This window comes from Malaclemys terrapin, chromosome 14, assembly GCF_027887155.1.
Source record: "Malaclemys terrapin pileata isolate rMalTer1 chromosome 14, rMalTer1.hap1, whole genome shotgun sequence".
Taxonomy (NCBI): Eukaryota; Metazoa; Chordata; order Testudines; family Emydidae; genus Malaclemys; species Malaclemys terrapin.
The window spans coordinates 39,415,907-39,435,398 of record NC_071518.1 but is presented as its reverse complement, the minus strand read 5'-3'; the positions used below and the strand labels follow the sequence as shown (position 1 = coordinate 39,435,398).

At 58.9% G+C, this 19,492-nt stretch overlaps 1 protein-coding gene across 1 annotated transcript in view; it reads left to right on the top strand.

Annotated features, from left to right (window-relative positions):
- The window catches only part of EDC4 (enhancer of mRNA decapping 4), a 55,101-nt gene extending 37,840 nt beyond the window's left edge, over positions 1-17,261 (top strand). Inside the window, exons 19-29 of the mRNA XM_054049088.1 lie at positions 1,032-1,133; positions 1,963-2,115; positions 3,641-3,677; positions 5,051-5,231; positions 8,473-8,628; positions 9,806-9,921; positions 11,542-11,707; positions 12,684-12,870; positions 13,742-13,961; positions 14,688-14,851; positions 16,306-17,261. Coding sequence (XP_053905063.1) covers positions 1,032-1,133; positions 1,963-2,115; positions 3,641-3,677; positions 5,051-5,231; positions 8,473-8,628; positions 9,806-9,921; positions 11,542-11,707; positions 12,684-12,870; positions 13,742-13,961; positions 14,688-14,851; positions 16,306-16,498 — 1,675 coding nt within the window. The 3' untranslated portion in view covers positions 16,499-17,261. The remainder of the gene's footprint in view (positions 1-1,031; positions 1,134-1,962; positions 2,116-3,640; positions 3,678-5,050; positions 5,232-8,472; positions 8,629-9,805; positions 9,922-11,541; positions 11,708-12,683; positions 12,871-13,741; positions 13,962-14,687; positions 14,852-16,305) is intronic.
- Positions 17,262-19,492: the final 2,231 nt, after the last annotated feature.

Here is a 19,492-nt window from a genome sequence, read left to right as displayed (position 1 = left end):
TGGGAAGCACAGAGATGTAGCCCGAGAGAAGGGTTATGTGTAGCCATGTCTTGGAGACAAACTCTTCCAGCCCAAGCAGCTGGGGGTGTTCCGTGCAGGTCTGGAATGTCTGGGCTGGCCAGATCCTACCTCCTCTGGCGGGAGTGGAGCAGAATGTCCTGATTTGTCCCCAGGCCTCTCATAGATTGGGAGGCAGCACCTCCCAGGGCCAGCCCTGCAGCCTCCATCCTTCTGAACGAGGCCAGCAGCCTGCCAACACCGCTCCTTAATAGACCAGAGACGTCCCCCGAGTTACAGGAGACACAGACGTCCTTCCACCCTGGAGCTCCACGCTGCTCTCATGTCCGACATGTCGGCTGTCTGGATCCAGGGTGCGAGTTTAGAAAAGTCTTGCCAGGGTGGCTGGTTCTCCTGGTCCCCGACTCCAGGCCTTGTAACTTGCTGCACTCTGCAGGCACGCCAGTGTCTAGGCAATGGCCTCTTGCTGTTACCACTGATGCACAGACTCTGGGCATCTGAAATACTCCCCTGGACAGGTGAAAATGCAACGGCTGGGGGATGCTCTCTACCGTAGTGCACCACCTGCATCTGGGGGAGAGCAGTGTGGTGTTCCTGCCAGCTGCTTCCTGTTCACTGGTGGTTATAAAATGTGCCCGTCCTCCAGGTTGTGAGTTCAATCCTTGAGGGGGCCATTTAGGGATTTGGGGCAAAAAAATTGGTCCTGCTAGTGAAGGCAGGGGACTGGACTTGATGACCGTTCAAGGTCCCTTCCAGTTCTATGAGATAGGTATATCTCCATATATTATTTTATTATTTATCTACAGACCCACCCGTGCTTTGAAGGGTGTGTGTGATCGCACCCAAGCATCTGACCCCCAGACACCCACTATGCCCGGGCCCGGCTGTCAGACCCCACTGGCTCTGTGAACCCCCCAGCCTGCTATCAGCAGGCCCACTCCTGTGCAGGCAGTGGAATGAGCAGATAACCAGGCCGGGAGACGTTTTCATGATGGCATTTCCCTTTCCCCCAGCCCAAGGGATGACATTGCAGAGAAGCACAAGAGCTCTTCCTATCACAGGCACAGCTACCACCTGCTGCAGCACGACAGCCAGGATGCCAGTGCAGAGCAAAGGTACCAGCACGCGCGTCCCTCTCGCGTCCCCAGCACGGACTCTGTGTCCCTGTCCTTGGCAAGTCTTCATCTGCTTTGCCTCCTGCCCCCCAGCCCTGGCACGAGGGAGGCCGTGAAACCAGTCCTATCCTGATAGCATCTTGCGAGCCAGCCCAGCTATCACCTGGGTTATGCTCTTCAGGGTCAGAGTGCTTGCTGGGCTGCACAGGGGAACATGGACAGAGCGTGGCTCGTGTCGCTTGGTCCAGTCATCAGTGCAAACCAACTAATGGGCACTGTTTGGTGGAGCCCAGCCCTTGAATTTAAAGCAAGGTAGATCAAGGTACCCTAGGGCACTGCTGTGCTCGCCAAGATCCTGCCCAGTCACGACCCGCCCTTCACCCCCAGGGGCTGATCCTACATGCCAAATTCTCACTGCCTTCAATGGGAGAGCTGCAGCCAGAGGCCTGGCAGTGTCAGCCCCCAGTCAGTGCGGAGTTCGGTTACTGCCTGGACTCCCTCGGTCTCTCCACATCGTGGTTCTCAATGGGTTACGGCACCTTCAGCCTCTCAGCTTGAGAGGTGTGGTGTGCTTGGTCCCCTCCTGAGTCAGCAAATTCCACACTAGGGAGCACTCAGAGACCTCTGCAGCCGGGCCTAATGCAGAGACTACAGGTCCCATCATGCCATACTTCATCTTGATCTGAGCAGCCTGGTTCCTTGGGTCTAGGTGGAGCGCTTCATGCCGGGCCCTGCGGACTCGTCTGGATTGACGACCTGGGCGGCTGTAGGGCAGGGTGGCTCTCCCCACTACTGCTAGCAACCTCCTCTCCCTGGTCTTCTTTTGCAGTGACCATGATGATGAAGTTGCAAGTTTGGCTTCTACATCAGGCGGGTTTGGTGCCAAAGCATCTGCACAGAGGCTGCCTGTGAAGGACTGGAAAGCCAAGGTGTCCCCTCGGGCTTCCCCCAAGCTCAAACGGAAGGGCAAGAAAGATGACGGGTACGCTGGACTTCCAGGGCAGACAGCTGCGGGATTGGCAGCACAGGGTCACAATCTGAGAACCCCGCTAGCCGCTAAGCTAGCCAGCAGTGCCCTAGAGCTGCTGCTGTCTGCTTATGGGGATCTGAGCTTTGTAAGCAGTAACCTCCCAGCCCTGGTGAAAGCGCTGCGTTGCCCAGTCAGAGCGGCCATCACAGAGGGGCATGGGAGCAGGCTCTGTCCTGCCCTTCTGGTGGGGCTGCAGGGCCAGCACAGGCTTCAGAAGAACTTGTGGGAGGCAGGCTCATGACGATGAGACAGGAGGGGTACACAGCCTTGTTTCTACTCCTGTGCTGCCCCATGGCAGAGCCATCTGCCCCACTTTGGGGAAGGCTCCTTCAGGAGGGTCATTCTCTAAATGTTTTCCAGCACCCAGCATGACAGAGCTCTGATCTGGGTGGCTTCTAGGCCCAACCACAGTGGCCACATGCAGTAACGTCTGGCACCTGCCTGCTGTGTCTGTGTTTGAAACTTGAGAGTAAGATGTGCTCTGGCTGAAACTTGACCAGCTGAAGGGTCAGCCCATGAGGAGGTGATTGGGTAGCGCAGTCCAATGTGTTACGTCCTGTGTACAGGAAAATCGGTGCAACCTCTGCAAATGGCTTTCTACTCCTGTGCTTTTCATATGGCTATGGTGTGGTTTGGAGCTGTCCTTGTGTATGTCGTGACTGCAGACCACAGGCTGGGGCTTTAGATTGCTGGTTGCAGGAAAAGGAGGCAGCGAAAAAGGAATCTCTGCTGATAAATGCCATTTTCCTCCCATGCCCCAGTCCTCTTCAGACAGCTGTAGGTAGTGCTTGTGGGCCATCCAGGCTGTGAGCTGCCAGCACACGCCTCCCTCCTGCCAGGTTTGGCTCAAAACGGAGTCATGGATTTGCAGGAGCCAAACTGGTCTCTCCTGCTTAACAAACCAAGTCCGTGTTCTCTTTGTTCAGTCCATATTGCAGCGTATGGCTCCAGACAGTCATTCCAGGCACTCTTTGAGAACTTCAAAATGTGCATCCCATTTTTTTCTATAAGAAACAGAGAAAACGGCCCTCTTGGTGTTTGGGCAGATAACGTCAGGGGAATGACTTCTCTGCCCCCAAATTCAGTCAAGGCTAAACAGCCTAGGCTGTGCTCGTGCTGTGTGAACATCAGGGGAGCCAGTGACCTTCAGGCCAAAGGGCCAGGCCCAGGAGGTGCCCTGTGTCAAACCAGCCCATCTAGAGGGGCAGTGTAGGGGGTCCCTTGAGTCTTACTCACTAGGGGTGGTAATTCTTGGCTTTGATACAGTTCTGTACCAATATGAACTCTGTACCCTCCTGGTGCTTCCTGTGTTGGTGGTGGAACGAGACAAAGGGGGACAGATGCTGGATGGTGGGGGGGGTGAGAGTTATAGGAGTAATCAAAAGCTCCCACCCAGCTCAGTCAGTGTTGGTGAAAGACTCTGACCCCGGGCTGGGTGCAATTCACATGGTTATGGTAACTCTTCTTTTCATTCCAGGGATGTGACCCAGTCCCCGAGGTCAAGTGATCGCCAGGTTAGTCCCAGTGGGGATCCGACGCTCCATCACCTGCTTGCTTGTTAGTCAGCTCACTGATGACTTAAAGGAAAGCCCGTCCCAATTCCCTCCGCGTCTGTTGCGGAGCCGGGGGCCTGTGCTGCGTGAGCAGGCAGGGCATGCTGGCTGTGCTTCGCTGCTCACTAAGGCCCTGCAGAACTTGCTTAGCTCTGTGGCTTGCAGAGGGTCTGAGAGGGGTGCCCAGACTTGGTGAAACCAGTGGCTTCCTTTGCAGCTTACCACATCTGATTCGCATCTACATGGTCCTCCTTTTTCCAATCCAACCGGCTCAGCCACAGCTCTGGTATTTGCTCCTGCATGAGATGAATAGAAATCACATTGAGTGCACCAGCAATGGGAAAACAAGGCATTCCTAGCCCCATTAGGACAGAGCAGCTCTGGCCTGTTAGAGCTCCTTATCTCTGCTGGTAGCACCTCCGTGTCCAATGGAGAGCGTGCTGGGACCACGTTTTAAGACTCATTGGGATGCTCTTGGAACACTATGAGGGCTCGGCCAGCCTCTCAAGTGGGGTCTGCTGTCTGTAGCCCCGGGTTGGCCTTTCAGATGGCTTCCCTCTAGGTTAAAGCCTGGCTCCCGCTGATGGGTATGAAGCACCTCCGTAGATTCCAAGGTCAGAAGGGACCAATGTGATCATCCAATCTGACCATCTGGATAATATGGGCCAGAGAACGTCTCCAAAATAATTTCCCCTTCCTCCAGGCATGGAGCTGGCCAGAGCCACTTCCCCTCCTGAGCTAGAGGAAGTGCCATGGTGCTGGCCCTGTGAATGGCGGTGCACCCCCCCAAACAATGCATTGCCCCATCTTAAGTGCCTGAGGTCAGCTGTTTAAATCCCGGGGCTTTCCTCTTCTCTGACAGCGGAGACCTGCATCCTCGAAGTCTTGTAGGCAGCTGCAGGGATCCAGCGAGGGGCCTAGGCTCTGGTTTGCACATCACCTTTGGGGAGCAAAAGCTTTGGCGTTAGCCAGCCTGCGAAGGTCTGGGCGGGGTTCGCTCCCAACCAGCGCAGTCTCTTAGGTCAGGGAGTCGCCTGGAGGGACCCTGGGGCCTGGTGTGTTTTGCTGTCTCGTCAGTGTGCTCCTGTAAAGGCAAACTGCGGATCCTATTGGAGACGGGGGGAATTTTGCCCCTTGGCTTCCTTGAGGCCTGGGCCTGGCCCTGAATCATATCCTGGTTGTGTTGAGCTTTGCTCCTGGGCTTAAGTGGTGGGTGAACTGGTCCTGGGTTTCCCTAGCAGGGGCTCAAGCTCTCTGCTGACCTCTGACCTCAGTACCGATGCGGTGGCCAGTGGGCACAGAGCGTATCATTTGGCTGCCTTGTCTGCGAACAGGTGACCGCCGAGTGCCAGGATGAGCTGATGTCTCTGCTGCGGAGCCAACAGAGGGAGCTCACGGAGCTGAGACAGAACCAGATGGAACTAATGCAGAGACTCACTGACCACCTGGATGCTGTGCAAAGCTCCCTCATGGGTCACATGGAACGAGTGATTGATTCTCAGCAAGAACAAGAGCGTATCCTTCCGGGCAAGCCCCTCCTGGGGCCAGCGTGCCACGGAGCCGGCCCTTCAGGGGTGAGCGGTGCTGCGGGAGAGACATCGGTCCCAGCCGCCATACGTCTACCCCATAAAACCACCTCGGAGTTCAGCAGCCACTGCTCAAGGGTGCAAGGGCTGGGATGGGGGGATGCTGTGCAGGGTTGGGGGGCACTAGAAGAGCTGTGTGGGGTCCCAGGGCTGGGATGGGGGGATGCTGCAGGCCGGGGTTGGGGGCACTAGAAGAGCTGTGTGGGGTCCCAGGGCTGGGACGGGGGGATGCTGTGCAGGGTTGGGGGCACTAGAAGAGCTGTGTGGGGTCCCAGGGCTGGGATGGGGGGATGCTGTGCAGGGTTGGGGGCACTAGAAGAGCTGTGTGGGGTCCCAGGGCTGGGATGGGGGGATGCTGCAGGCCGGGGTTGGGGGCACTAGAAGAGCTGTGTGGGATCCCAGGGCTGGGATGGGGGGATGCTGTGCAGGGTTGGGGGGCACTAGAAGAGCTGTGTGGGGTCCCAGGGCTGGGACGGGGGGATGCTGTGCAGGGTTGGGGGGCACTAGAAGAGCTGTGTGGGGTCCCAGGGCTGGGACGGGGGGATGCTGCGGGCCGGGGTTGGGGGCACTAGAAGAGCTGTGTGGGGTCCCAGGGCTGGGATGGGGGGATGCTGCGGTGTAGGTTTGGGGGCACCAGAAGAGCTGTGTGGGGTCCCAGGGCTGGGATGGGGGGATGCTGTGCAGGGTTAGGGGGCACTAGAAGAGCTGTGTGGGGTCCCAGGGCAGGGATGGGGGGATGCTGTGCAGGGTTGGGGGCACTAGAAGAGCTGTGTGGGGTCCCAGGGCAGGGATGGGGGGATGCTGTGCAGGGTTGGGGGGCACTAGAAGAGCTGTGTGGGGTCCCAGGGCTGGGATGGGGGGATGCTGCGGGGTGGGGTTGGGGGCACCAGAAGAGCTGTGTGGGGTCCCAGGGCTGGGATGGGGGGATGCTGTGCAGGGTTGGGGGCACTAGAAGAGCTGTGTGGGGTCCCAGGGCAGGGATGGGGGGATGCTGTGCAGGGTTGGGGGCACTAGAAGAGCTGTGTGGGGTCCCAGGGCTGGGATGGGGGGATGCTGCGGGGTGGGGTTGGGGGCACCAGAAGAGCTGTGTGGGGTCCCAGGGCTGGGATGGGGGGATGCTGTGCAGGGTTGGGGGCACTAGAAGAGCTGTGTGGGGTCCCAGGGCAGGGATGGGGGGATGCTGTGCAGGGTTGGGGGCACTAGAAGAGCTGTGTGGGGTCCCAGGGCTGGGATGGGGGGATGCTGCGGGGTGGGGTTGGGGGCACCAGAAGAGCTGTGTGTGGTCCCAGGGCTGGGATGGGGGGATGCTGTGCAGTGTTGGGGGGCACTAGAAGAGCTGTGTGGGGTCCCAGGGCTGGGATGGGGGGATGCTGTGCAGGCTTGGGGGGCACTAGAAGAGCTGTGTGGGGTCCCAGGGCTGGGATGGGGGGATGCTGTGCAGGGTTGGGGGCACTAGAAGAGCTGTGTGGGGTCCCAGGGCTGGGATGGGGGGATGCTGTGCAGGGTTGGGGGCACTAGAAGAGCTGTGTGGGGTCCCAGGGTTGGGATGGGGGGATGCTGCGGGCCGGGGTTGGGGACACTAGAAGAGCTGTGTGGGGTCCCAGGGCAGGGATGGGGGGATGCTGTGCAGGGTTGGGGGCACTAGAAGAGCTGTGTGGGGTCCCAGGGCTGGGATGGGGGGATGCTGTGCAGGGTTGGGGGGCACTAGAAGAGCTGTGTGGGGTCCCAGGGCTGGGACGGGGGGATGCTGTGCAGGGTTGGGGGGCACTAGAAGAGCTGTGTGGGGTCCCAGGGCTGGGACGGGGGGATGCTGCAGGCCGGGGTTGGGGGCACTAGAAGAGCTGTGTGGGGTCCCAGGGCTGGGATGGGGGGGATGCTGCAGGCCGGGGTTGGGGGCACTAGAAGAGCTGTGTGGGGTCCCAGGGCTGGGATGGGGGGGGATGCTGCAGGCCGGGGTTGGGGGCACCAGAAGAGCTGTGTGGGGTCCCAGGGCTGGGATGGGGGGATGCTGCGGGCTGGGGTTGGGGGCACCAGAAGAGCTGTGTGGGGTCCCAGGGCTGGGATGGGGGGGATGCTGCAGGCCGGGGTTGGGGGCACTAGAAGAGCTGTGTGGGGTCCCAGGGCTGGGACAGGGGGATGCTGTGCAGGGTTAGGGGGCACTAGAAGAGCTGTGTGGGGTCCCAGGGCTGGGATGGGGGGGGATGCTGCAGGCCGGGGTTGGGGGCACCAGAAGAGCTGTGTGGGGTCCCAGGGCTGGGATGGGGGGATGCTGCGGGCTGGGGTTGGGGGCACCAGAAGAGCTGTGTGGGGTCCCAGGGCTAGGATGGGGGGATGCTGTGCAGGGTTGGGGGGCACTAGAAGAGCTGTGTGGGGTCCCAGGGCTGGGATGGGGGGATGCTGCGGGCCGGGGTTGGGGGCACTAGAAGAGCTGTGTGGGGTCCCAGGGCTGGGATGGGGGGATGCTGTGCAGGGTTGGGGGCACTAGAAGAGCTGTGTGGGGTCCCAGGGCTGGGATGGGGGGATGCTGCAGGCCGGGGTTGGGGGCACTAGAAGAGCTGTGTGGGGTCCCAGGGCTGGGGCAGGGGGATGCTGTGCAGGGTTAGGGGGCACTAGAAGAGCTGTGGGGGATCCCAGGACTGGGATGGGGGGATGCTGCGGGCCGGGGTTGGGGACACTAGAAGAGCTGTGTGGGGTCCCAGGGCAGGGATGGGGGGATGCTGTGCAGGGTTGGGGGCACTAGAAGAGCTGTGTGGGGTCCCAGGGCTGGGATGGGGGGATGCTGCGGTGTACGTTTGGGGGCACCAGAAGAGCTGTGTGGGGTCCCAGCACTCGAATAGCAGGGATGCTGTGCAGGGTTGCTGACCAGCCTGCGCTGTGCCTGGTTCAAGTTACTGTTCTTGATCCCTTCTGGAGAGCAAGAGGGAAAAGTTGTTGCTTTCTCCATTTCCCTGAGCCCGCCAGTGACCTGTTTGCTGGCAGGTGGGTTATAGGATCTAACGCAGCTGTATCCTGGAGTCCCTCGTTTCCGAAGGCCCAGGCTAGCTCTTCTGGAAGCCGCAGTGGTGCAGGAGATAGTGTGTCTGGCCAGTGCCCATCACCAGAGGATAGGAGTGCCGGGATCAGAGAGGGCATCTCCTGGAGGCTGTTGCTCCTTAACGTGTGACCTCCAGAGCGGAGGCTGGACCGAGCTCTGACAGAGGGGCAGCAGCGGAACGGGCAGCTCCAGGAGCACCTGTCCCAGCAGCTCTCGCAGTCCCTCTCCACTGCTGCCTGCAATCGCCTGGAGAGGACCATCCGCGAGGAGATGAAGAAGACGGTGCCCCAGTGTAAGTGCCGATGCAGGATAGTTTGTACAGGATGGGCCCAGCAGGTAGCTGTGAAGCCGCATGCCGCGGGGCGGCGATAGGGGGTGCAGGACATGCTTAGCCCTGCCAATCTCCTGGCATCACACACCTCTCTGGAGACGGGGAGCTGTGACGGGCTCGCAGGAGCTCCTGGGGGAGGGATGTGCTGCTCTGGAAGGGGTCTTGATCCCCATCTACATGCCGGGCATAAAGTAGAGCGAGGAAGGGACTCTGTCTCCCCAAGAGATGATAGCTAGGCTGACAGAAGCATTCGTCCATTGACATAGCCCAGTGGTGGACAAACTACGGCCCAGGGGCCACAACCAGCCCTCCAGACATTTTAACCCGGCCCTCGAGCTCCCCACCAGGAAGTGGGGTCCGGGGCTTGCCCCGCTCTGGTGCTCCAGCCAGGGAGTGGGGTTGTGGTCTTGCCCCACTCCGCACAGCTCCCGGAAGCAGGGATATGTTCCCCCTCCGGCTCCTACGCGTAGGGACAGACAGAGGGCTCCGCACGCTGCCCCCACCCCAAGCACTGCCCACGCAGCTCCCATTGGCCGGAAACTGCAGCCAATGGGAGTTGCAGGGGCGGCGCCTGCAGACAGGGCAGCGCACAGAACTGCCTGGCTGCGCCTCCCTCCGTGTAGGAGCTGGATGGGGGACATGCCGCTGTTTCTGGGAGCTGCTTGAGGTAAATGCTGTCTGGAGCCTGACCCCCTGAACTCCTCCCCACGCGCCAACCCCCTGCCCTGATCCCCCTCCTGCCCTCTGAACCCCTCAGTCCCAGCTTAGAGCACCCACCTGCACCTCCAACCCCTCATCCCCAGTCCCACTCCAGAGCCTGCACCCCCAGCCGGAGCCCTCCCACCCTCCAACCCCTAATTTTGTGAGCATTCATGGCGCGCCATACAATTTCCATACCCAGATGTGGCCCTCGGGCCAAAATGTTTGTCCTCCCCTGACCTAGCCACCTAGACAGCAGGCGGTAGTTCGGCAGAGCTGCGGTGCTCGAGGGTGGATTTTTCACACCCCTGAGGACGATGAGGTTTTATGTGTAGACCAGGCCTGAGGTGATACTGGGTGCCATGGCCCCCTCCCAGCAAGGGAAAAGCCAAAGCACTCGGGCGAACCCGGGTCACTTTTTCCTTTGTGTCCTGCCCAGGCATTTCCAAGAGCCTGGACCCTGTCACTGGCCAGCTGAGCAATACGATTGCCGCCAAGCTCACGGCTGTCGAGGGGACATTGAAGGAAAACGTCACCAAGCTAGTGAAATCAAAGGTAAGGCTCAGACCAACAACCGCCTGGCCATCCTGCGTTCTCCTTCTGGGGTGAGCCACCCACAGCTGACACGTTACCTGCCCTCAGCGGGGGCTGAACACAGTTTAGCTGCAAGCATAGGCAGATGAGACCCCTTGTCAGGATCGTTGTGGAGCCAGGCACCAGCTCCCCCCAGTCTCTGCTCCCCCATCCGCTCCGCTCCTTAGGCCTTGCTCTGCCTAGTTTCCTTGTCCAGGAGGGCACTGCGTGTTTGAACCCATGGCCAGCGATCATTCCCGAAAGTGCCTTCGCCTCCCCCGGGAGCTGAAAACAGGCTCAGGCCCAGAAGCTGTGCCCCAGTGTCAGGAACAGCCCCAGTGCAGCCAGCCTGGGTCGGCAGGTCTGCTCCTGCACTTCACCCCAAGGCCAGTGGGAGCCATTGGCATGTGCAAGTGACGGGCACCAGGGCTGCCTCTCAGCGTGAGCAGGGCAACAGGCAGCCGGATGGGAGAACGGTGTTTGACACTTTGCGTTGTCTCTCCGTCCCATCGCTCAGATCTAGCCGGGTGGCGAGTGGTGGTGATCCGGGGCCAGGGGCAGCTGCTCTGTCCCTTGTCACATGAGTGTCTGGGGGTGTTTTTCCCAGTGCGGTTTAGCTGCATTTACCCAAGTGGAATCTCCTGTTGTTTCCTGCCCGTGTGTTGAATCAGAGCCCTGTCCGTGTAATTCCTCTCTGCTCACGAGCGTTTGCAGCCGCCTCCAGAGTGTCTGACAAGCTCGCGACGCCCCTTCAGACTAATCACTAATGAAGATGTTAAATTGGGAACTAACCCCACCTCCCGGGGTCCCCCAAGACTTGGCACAGTGCCATTTTATTAATTAACCTCCCCCCCCCCGCCCCACCAAAGTTCACATACTGCCATGATCTTTGATTTATGGCCATCCAGCTGCTTTCTCTCAGACTGTGTTGGTCTGAGCCAGCTGTGGGTCGGGCCAGGGCCAGTATTAGACTTGCTGAGACCTGGGGCTTGGCCTCCGGCCCCCTCTGCCCCAGGGTCATGTAGTAATTCTGTTGTCGGAAGGGGTCACGGTGCAATGGCAGGGCAGGGCAGGCGCGTGGGAACCCCTGGTCTAAGCTAACCAGAGGGAATTCGCAGAGTCCGAGTTCCTGCTGCTCGGTGCTCGCGCTCCCGTTGCTCTCCAGATGGGCAGTGATTTCCCTCCCTCGGCGTTGCTCAGAGCGGGGTTGCCGTGTCCAGGCTCGCGCTGCTTTGGGTGGAAGATCACTGCTGTGATTGCTCCTTCAGCTGTTCTCACAGCTGCTCCCCAGCTCTCTACAGCTTCCTGCCTCAGCGGGAGCTAGCGGGTTAAGGGGGAAGAGCCCCGCCTTGCCACCCCGTGGGGCTAAAGTACCAGGAAACCTGGATGTTCCTTCGGGCGCACTCGTTCAGGTCCCCCAGCCATCAGCTCGTAGTGTTAACGCTTAGGCTTGGTGGTCTCGTGTCCCAGGGCAAATGGAAGGGGGGTTAACTGCTTCTGACTTGCCCGGGGCTTGCAGATGGGCAGGGGGAGACAAAGTGCCTCCATCCGAGGCGTGCAGCAGGAAAGTGCTAAACTCGGGGTCTCGTGTGTTCTTGCAAGAACCTGACAGATGCCATTGCGAGGGCAGCGGCGGATGCGCTGCAGGGGCCCATCCAGTCGGCGTACAGGGAGGCGTTCCAGAGCGTTGTGTTGCCGGCGTTTGAGAAGAGCTGCCAGTCTATGTTCCAGCAAATCAACGACACCTTCAAGCAGGGGACGCAAGAATGTGAGTCCTGTTGGAAACCGAGATCTGCCCTCATGTAGCGCGGTTCCTCGTCAGAGAGCTTCACGGAGAATCGCTGCTCCTCACGAGGAAGGGAAGTGTAATCCCACTTCTACAGATGGGGAAACAGGAAGGGGTGAGGGGAGCTTGGAGAGGACATTAAGAGCTCAGATTAGATCTGGGGTGCGCCTGGCTCCCAGTCCCGTTCTCAGACTGCTGGGCCGTGTCTCTAGTTCTGCTGGCAAGATAGCCCCACTGTACCAGTCATTTCTCTTGCTCAGCTGCAGGGCAGGACCGTGTCCACGCTGGACCCTGTCTGTCAGTGGCCAACCTGGGATGCTGCCGGAGGAAGTGAGCTCCCCTGGGCACCCCAGGGTGGCTGGGGGGACTGGGCAGTGGTGCACAAGGGGCTCTCGTCCCTGCTTGTCTGCACCCCCGAGTGACCCGAGCCCTGAGCTTGCTCCCGAGCGTGCTGTCGGGCAACCTGCTCCTCCGACCCCAGCCCACAGGCACTGCTTGACTCCAGCCATTCGCCCAGCGACACGTTCCCCAGGCCGGCAGGGCCCCTCCCTTCCCTTGCGAGCTCTCAAAGGCTGCTGCTCCTTTGCAGAGCTTGCATCCCCATTGCCTTTGATCAGACCATCTTCTGAACCACAAAATCAGTCACAAAATAGCCCCTTTGATCTCTGCAGGCCTCCCCGCTCCTGGCTCCAGCCTAGGAAATGTCCCGAGTGCCTGTCCTGTGGCCTTATTGGGCTGTAGTATATGCCCTGCCCTGCCCCGCCCCGCCGGAACAGCCCAGCCTCTCGGAACCTGTCGGGTTCGCAGTTCTGCCAGGCACACGGCCCTTTGTGCCCGATGGGGAGGAGGCTGGCGTTCGCAGATCACACGCAGGGTTTGGTAGCCCCGCAGTGGCTGGGCTCTGCTGGGGGTGGCATGGTGATCGGCAGCCCTCTGAGGGACCGCCTGGCTGTTGCAGATATCCAGCAGCTCGAGACTCACATGAAGAACAAGAAGGCGCGAGAGCAGGAAGCCCGAGACTCCTTGCTGGGCCAGCTCCGGCAGCTGATCAGCACCTTCCAGAGCAGCACAGAGCAGCTGGCCTCCACCATCACCACCAGCGTGCACACCGAAGTGCAGCATCAGCTGCACGTCATTGTGGGCAAGTAAGTCGGGCATTGGGTCTGGGGCTTCCGCTGGACTGGAACGGGCAAGGGCAGCACGGGGGCTGCCAAAGACCCGGCTTGTGGCTCTCTCTAACATGCAGCTGCCTCTTCGTTCTAAATGGAGGCTTGGTCCCTGGCATGCACACGCTGCCCCGGGCACACCATGGGCACAGCCACTCCCTTCCATAAGGACTCTGATTTGACGCTGCTCTTCGCAGCGTCTCCCTGATGCGCCATGTCCTCAGCCAGCCTGGGGGAATTCCTCACTCCCCCCCTGTTCTGCAGCAGTGCATGCCTTGGCATCTAGGGGGACCCCAGCAGTGAAACAAACTTGCAGCTGGGGGAGCTGATCCTCGACTCTCGCTGTTGAAAGGCCTGGAGGGCAGCGTCCCTGCATGTTTCCAGCCAGCCGAGAGCGGATTCTCCTGTCCCACTGGGAAGTCTCCGCTGGTCTAACATGGCTGCAGCTGGCCAGAGTTTGGCCCTTTATGCCCATTATGAGCTGGGGCCCGTGTCCCGGCAGACAGGTGTCCACATCTCAGAGAGCACCCTCTGCATTGGCACTAACTCTTCCCTGGCACGGGCTTGAGTGGAGACTTGTGGATCTCTACAGCCTTTCACCAGCACCAGATGCATTCAGAAGTTCAAACATCTGATCGCTAACGAGTGCCTGTGCAGGGGCTCTGCCGAATTCCAGGTACCTAGTGTCTGTGCCTGGGCACCGAAGCACTTCATGTTAACCCTGGGGGCTCATGCGAACGTAAACCGTGAAAAGCGCCTATGCTAATAGCTGGAGCCCTGCTTGACCAGTGCGAGAGCAGCGAAATCCCTGGCAGCTCCGTCCTGTTCTCACGCCTCCCTCTGTTTCTAGCATGCAGGACTCTATTCTGACCCAGGTGCAGAGGGTCATCAAGGGAGAGGTGAGCCTGGCCATGAAGGAGCAGCAAGCGGCCGTCACCTCGAGCATCGTGCAGGCCATGCGCTCCGCCGCAGGCACGCCCATCCCCTCTGCTCACCTGGACTTCCAGTCTCAGCAGACTCACGTCCTGCAGCTGCTGCAGCAGGGCCGCCTCAACCAGGCTTTCCAGCAGGTACGCAGGCTGCCACGTAGGCCTGATCCTCCCAGAGGCACCAAGACGTGTCCCCTGGCTCTGCCCAAGGGAGGAGATGCCCCCTTGTTCTGCTGTAGCTCCTCGGGAGCCAGGCTTTGCCAAGGCTCCCCCGGGGTCGGCAGCTCTGGCCACTGCAGCATTGTGGAGCCGGTGCTTCCCATTCTGACGGCACTGGGGTGGGGCAGGTGAAGGGTTAACTGTGAAGCCCTTGACCATAGAAAGCCTTGTAGTGCTGTGTATTAAAGTAACAGATGTGCTTGACCCTTGTAGACCAACATCTGTAAGTGCCGGGCACTGTTACTCTGCCACTGAGCCAGCAGGGGGCGCAGAACTGTAGTGTATAGATTCCTCTCCTGGTCCCAGGTGGGATCTGAGCACCATCCAACCCTGGTTTCCCCCGCCCCGCGCTCTGAACGAATGCAGGCCATGCTCATGGTGTTCCCGGGAGCAAAGGGGTTACATGCATGGACGGTGGAGGCAGTGCACCGAGCAAGCTACCCACGCAGCTGTGCTGAGGCCTGCAGTCTCAATCCACTGCTCCAGTCCTGGGGCTCCTGAGTGGAGACAGCTGTCCTTGCCATGTGTGGTGTATCCCCCCCCAAGCACCTTTCAGCTGGTGCGTTGAGTGAGCTGAGACCTCGGGGCAGGAAGGCAGCAGGGCCTCCTCCCTCCACCCCAACATCTCTAAATACATGTCTCCCGTAGGCTCTCACGGCAGCTGATCTGAACCTGGTCCTATATGTCTGTGAGACGGTGGATCCTCAGCAGGTGTTTGGACAGCACCCATGTCCGCTCTCCCAGCCCGTCCTCCTGTCTCTCATTCAGCAGCTCTCCTCGGATCTGGGCACCCGCACCGAACTGAAACTGAAGTGAGTGTCGTTCCGGAGCTTCGCCCTGCCCCGCGCCTAGCGACAGGAATACCAGCGTGTGTCGGTTGTAGACACGTACCAGGCAATGCTCGTTCTGAGGAACAACTCGAACTCCTCAGGCGTATTCCTGGCTTCTCCGCTCAGGAGAAGACCAGAGCGTCGTTGTGGATGGCTCAGTGAGAGGCTCTGCTCAGAGCACGGATGCAGGGAAAAATAACGGCCACTCAACCATAGAGTTTGCTTTAGCTTCCATCACCACTGTCCTAAGTGCTGAGCTGGGCTGTTGGCTGAGTGTGGCTCTAAGCCAGTGATGCGCCTTCCCCTGGAGTCCTGTGCTCAGTTCTGGTCACCCCATGGGACAATGGGCTTAGCCCCGGCTTGGCAGTCTCCAGGCCAGGCTCCTGGATTCTGGGGCACTTCACTGGAGGTTCAGAGAGATGAAAATGTGGAGGTGTCTGTTGAACTGAATCCACTAATGAACAGGACAGCCACCGCAGTTCATCCGGGCTGATTGGATAGTTAATATAACTTGACGCTGCCCTGTGAGCTTTAATTTCCATGTGCGGATGGTGCCTGGCGGAAGTTGTTGGAGGGAGGGTTGGTAGATAGCAGTTTGGGACTGTGGGTGTTTTTACTAAAGTGCTCCGCAGTGAAGTCGTTAACACTTTCATGTAAAACTGACATCTTTAGGTTTCAGAGTCAACGTCCCACTTAGCCTGAAGCAGTGACTCTCAGGGGTGGGAACTGGCTCTAAGGCTGCACAGGGTGGAGGTTTCCCTCACAGCCATGAGGGCAGGACAGCAGAGATCCTGGAGCAGAGAGGAGCTGATTCCATGATTGCAGAGCAGCAGGGCACATGGCCTCTGAAATAAAAGAGCTTGAGAAGGGCAACAGAACTGTCTGGAAGCCTGGAAAGGCAAATTCGCCTAGGACTCGGTAGAGGGACTTTGAAAAGGGAGATCTAGCCTCTGATTCCCCCAACAGTCCTAAGTTGGCTCTAGGGGAGGACACATTAAATTGCTGTCTGGGTCAAGGTGATTTCCTGCCATATGCTCAGATTTGATAATCATCCTGCTGCCTATGTTTTGGGGCTTGAGAACTGGGTAGGTCACATGTTTCCCCAGTGCCAAATAAATCTCTCATTCTGCTTCACGCAGTGAAACCCACCACTGAAGAAACCCCTTGTGCTTTCTAGACCCGGCACCAAGTGCAGCCCAGGCAGTGTTCTAGCCCGCGAGTCCGAGCGACCATGCTGCACGTGGCACGCTGGGAGCTGTCTGCCGGCTGCCCCGTGTGCTGAAGTGGGGGGGTAGCCTCGGACTCCTTGCTAAGAGGCAAATCAGGAGCTAACTACCTGAGCTGGGGCAGGTGAGACAGGAGGCGCCTGCACGTTCCCTGCCTGGGGCTGCACACTAAGTGGAGAGGTAACCTTGGGCTTTCCTTTCTCCCCTCAGCTACCTGGAGGAGGCCGTGATGCACCTGGACCACAGCGACCCCATCACCCGAGACCACATGGGGTCGGTCATGAACCAGGTGCGGCAGAAGCTCTTCCAGTTCCTGCAGGCGGAGCCCCACAACACCCTGAGCAAGCCGGCCCGCCGCCTCATGATCATGCTTCAGGGCCTGGTCACCCCCAGCATGACCTAACGGCGCCCGGCTGCCCTGCGGGTTGCTGCACGGGAGCCCGCCCTGCAGAGCCAGTAGTTACTAACCCCGTGTGGCTTGTGTTAAGAGCTCTTGCCAGGTAAATGTGTGGTGTCGCTAAGGCTAACGCCAGCTGTGTATAGCCCCAAATAATCACTCCACGCTCACTTGGCTTCTTTTCTTAAACAGCCTCTTCTGGGAGCGCTGGGCCTCTCGGCACCCACCCCCATCCGTCCCTGAGTCACCACCACCTTTCACACAGCAGCGCGGCCATTCCATTGCTTCCCCCTTGAGTTGGGCGTTTGCTCCCAGGAGTGGAGGAGAGGGGAGCGGGGATGGGGCTGTGAGCTGGGCACACATTCCTCACTCCCGGGAGGGGGCCCCAGGCTGAAGTCCAGGAGCCCACAGAATCCTTCCCAGCCAGATAGGGGGGAAATGGTTTCTGTTAGCCCCTTGGTTCCCACAATGGCACTGGCCTAACAGCAAGAAGCCTGGCTAGTCCCCCATGCAGGGCGGGTCAGGCACCAGCAGGGGGCAGTGTGTGCACATCTCCTGCATCGGTTCTGAAGGGCGAGCCAAGCGGGGCAGGTTGGTCAGGGAGCATCATGTTGTGAGCCCCTCCTGTGTGCTGGCACGTGTCCATGGATCAGACCTTTTCTTCAGTTCTGATTTTACACATTTTTTTTCTTTTTATCTAAAATTTGAATCTTTCTTTTTTGGATAACATTAAGAAACGTTCAATAAACAATTTTTGGAAAAAAACCGAGCTGCTGGCCCTGCCTCTGTTCTCATCCCTTTGCACGGCGTCTCGGGACAGCTGCTCCCGTTGGGGGGAGGGACTCTTAAGGAGAGCTGCAGTTGGAGTCTTGGGAGGCAGTGGGATCTAGTGGCTGCAGTGTGGGAACGGGGGTCAGGACTCCTGGGTTCTCTTCCTGGCTCTGCCTCCAACTTGCTGTTCAACTAGCTTTGACCTGCCTGATCAAAGCCACTGGTGCAATGGGGACAAGACCTTGCTCCAAGGAGGCGGCCCATTGATTGCGGTCTGTGAAGTGCCTGATACCAGCTGCGTCACTGTCATTTAGAGTGTGGCTGCTCTGATGCTGCTCTGTGCTCAGGAGCGGTGGCTGGGTCCAGGAGCACCTCTGGGGCAGGGCTGTCTCCCCGTCAGGCCCCTACAGCCGCGGAAGAGCAGTTCATCAGCCTTGGGGCTCGTCTACACTTGAAGCAGCAGATCTGCAGCATTTCAGTGTAGACGCTCCCTGTGCCAGTGGGCGGGAGAGGAGGGCTGTCCCGTCAGTGTAGTTAATCCACCTCCCCGAGAGGCAGTAGCTAGGTCAGTGAGAATTCTTCCATCAATAGAGTGGCGTCTACACTAGGGATTAGGTCAGTTTAACTAAGCTGCTCCAGGGTGTGAATTTTTCACACCCCTGAGTGACATAGCTAGGTCGACCTAGTTTTTAGTGTAGACCAGGCCTGAGTAATAATTTCATGACCCACCTGAGGGTGAACATCTGTGTCCTGCACCCTGCTTCTGCCCGAACGCACCCCATAGCCAGTTGCAGGCGTGGGACGCCTCCTGGCTCGCTCTGGCCGGCCAGAACACTGCGATCTGACAGTGTTGCTCTGCAGCTCCATGAGCAGAATCCAGCCCGACTTGGCTGGCGTGTGGCAGCTAAACCCAGCCTCGATGCGGCCGCTCTTCCTGGGCAAGCTGATGGGAGCGTTGCTGCGTGGCAGAAACCTGCAGCACTTCGTAGGAACCGGAAGCAAGAGAAGTTCGTGCACAATGTGAACCCTGAAGCTGTGCCTGAAGACATGGAGCCAGCCCCAGTGCAGGCGAGCGCAGTGGCAGCTGCCCCATCCCCCCACGCAGTGAAAATCTCTGCCCTGTGGAAGACTCCTGCCGGCTGTGGGGAATGCGGGGGGCAGATCTTGCCCAACGGCCATCAGCTGGGGCAGGCCTGGCAACAGCCTTCCAGCTGCTCGAGGGCAGCCTAGATGGGGCTGCTGCTCGGGGGGTTCTTGCAGCTCGATAAATCAAAAAGGCTTTAAGGATTAAAATACTGTGCAGGAAACCTTGGGCTCCCAGCTGGCTGTACACAGAATGCATAAAGAGCTGCGGCCTAGTCACTCCAATCCCCAGAGCTAGAATGGGCTGGCCAGGGCACCTCGCCGCGCTGGAAAGAGCCAGCAGGATCAAAACCCAGAGCAGCCTTGAACAGCTGTGGTAATGGGACTCCAATGCCCCCTTCCAGCCAGGTCGCCTGCCTTGGCGTTAGTCTGTTACTACTGCTCAGGTCCCTACAATAACCGCCAGTCTGACTGGTCTGGTCTCTCCCCCCTCCCCTGCATGGTTTGCATAGTCTGTCCCCTTAATCTCTTCCTAGCTGATACCCTCTAATCCTTTTATCAGCTGTGCCCTCCTTTGTTGGAGTCTCTTAAATTTGTCAGTGTCCTTTTCTTTCTGAAGGGTGAGCGTTGCTGTGGGGGTATCCTCTTCCAGGCTGCAGAGAGGGCAGGACGGGCTCTGGGGACTCCTGTTAAAACCCCGTCCCATGCAGCCCCACAGAGAGTGGGCATTGTTAGCTGTTGGACTGAGCTCATCTCCAAGAGCTTTGTTGGCATTCCTGCTACTGGAGGTCCCTCACAGTACAGATATGAACTAACTTCTTTGCTGAGTTCCTCTTAACTTGTGCTTCATTTACAAATTTCATTCATCTAACAAGGAAGGGGAAAGAAGGGTGGGTTTGAACTTGTAATTCCCTGAGTTGTAACCAGAGGCCTGGACTAGACATGACCCACAGCCACCTTAGCGTAACCTGCAGCCATCTTCTACGTTTAGCCACCATAAATTGAAAACAAAAACTACACAGTCAGGAGAATTCGGCCTTGATGTGGGCAGACAGATAGCAATGTAGCAGCTGCAGCAGTGCTAACAAGGATAGATAGATATTCACGAAGTCATGAGAATGGGAGCCTTGAGTGGCTGCAGCTTCT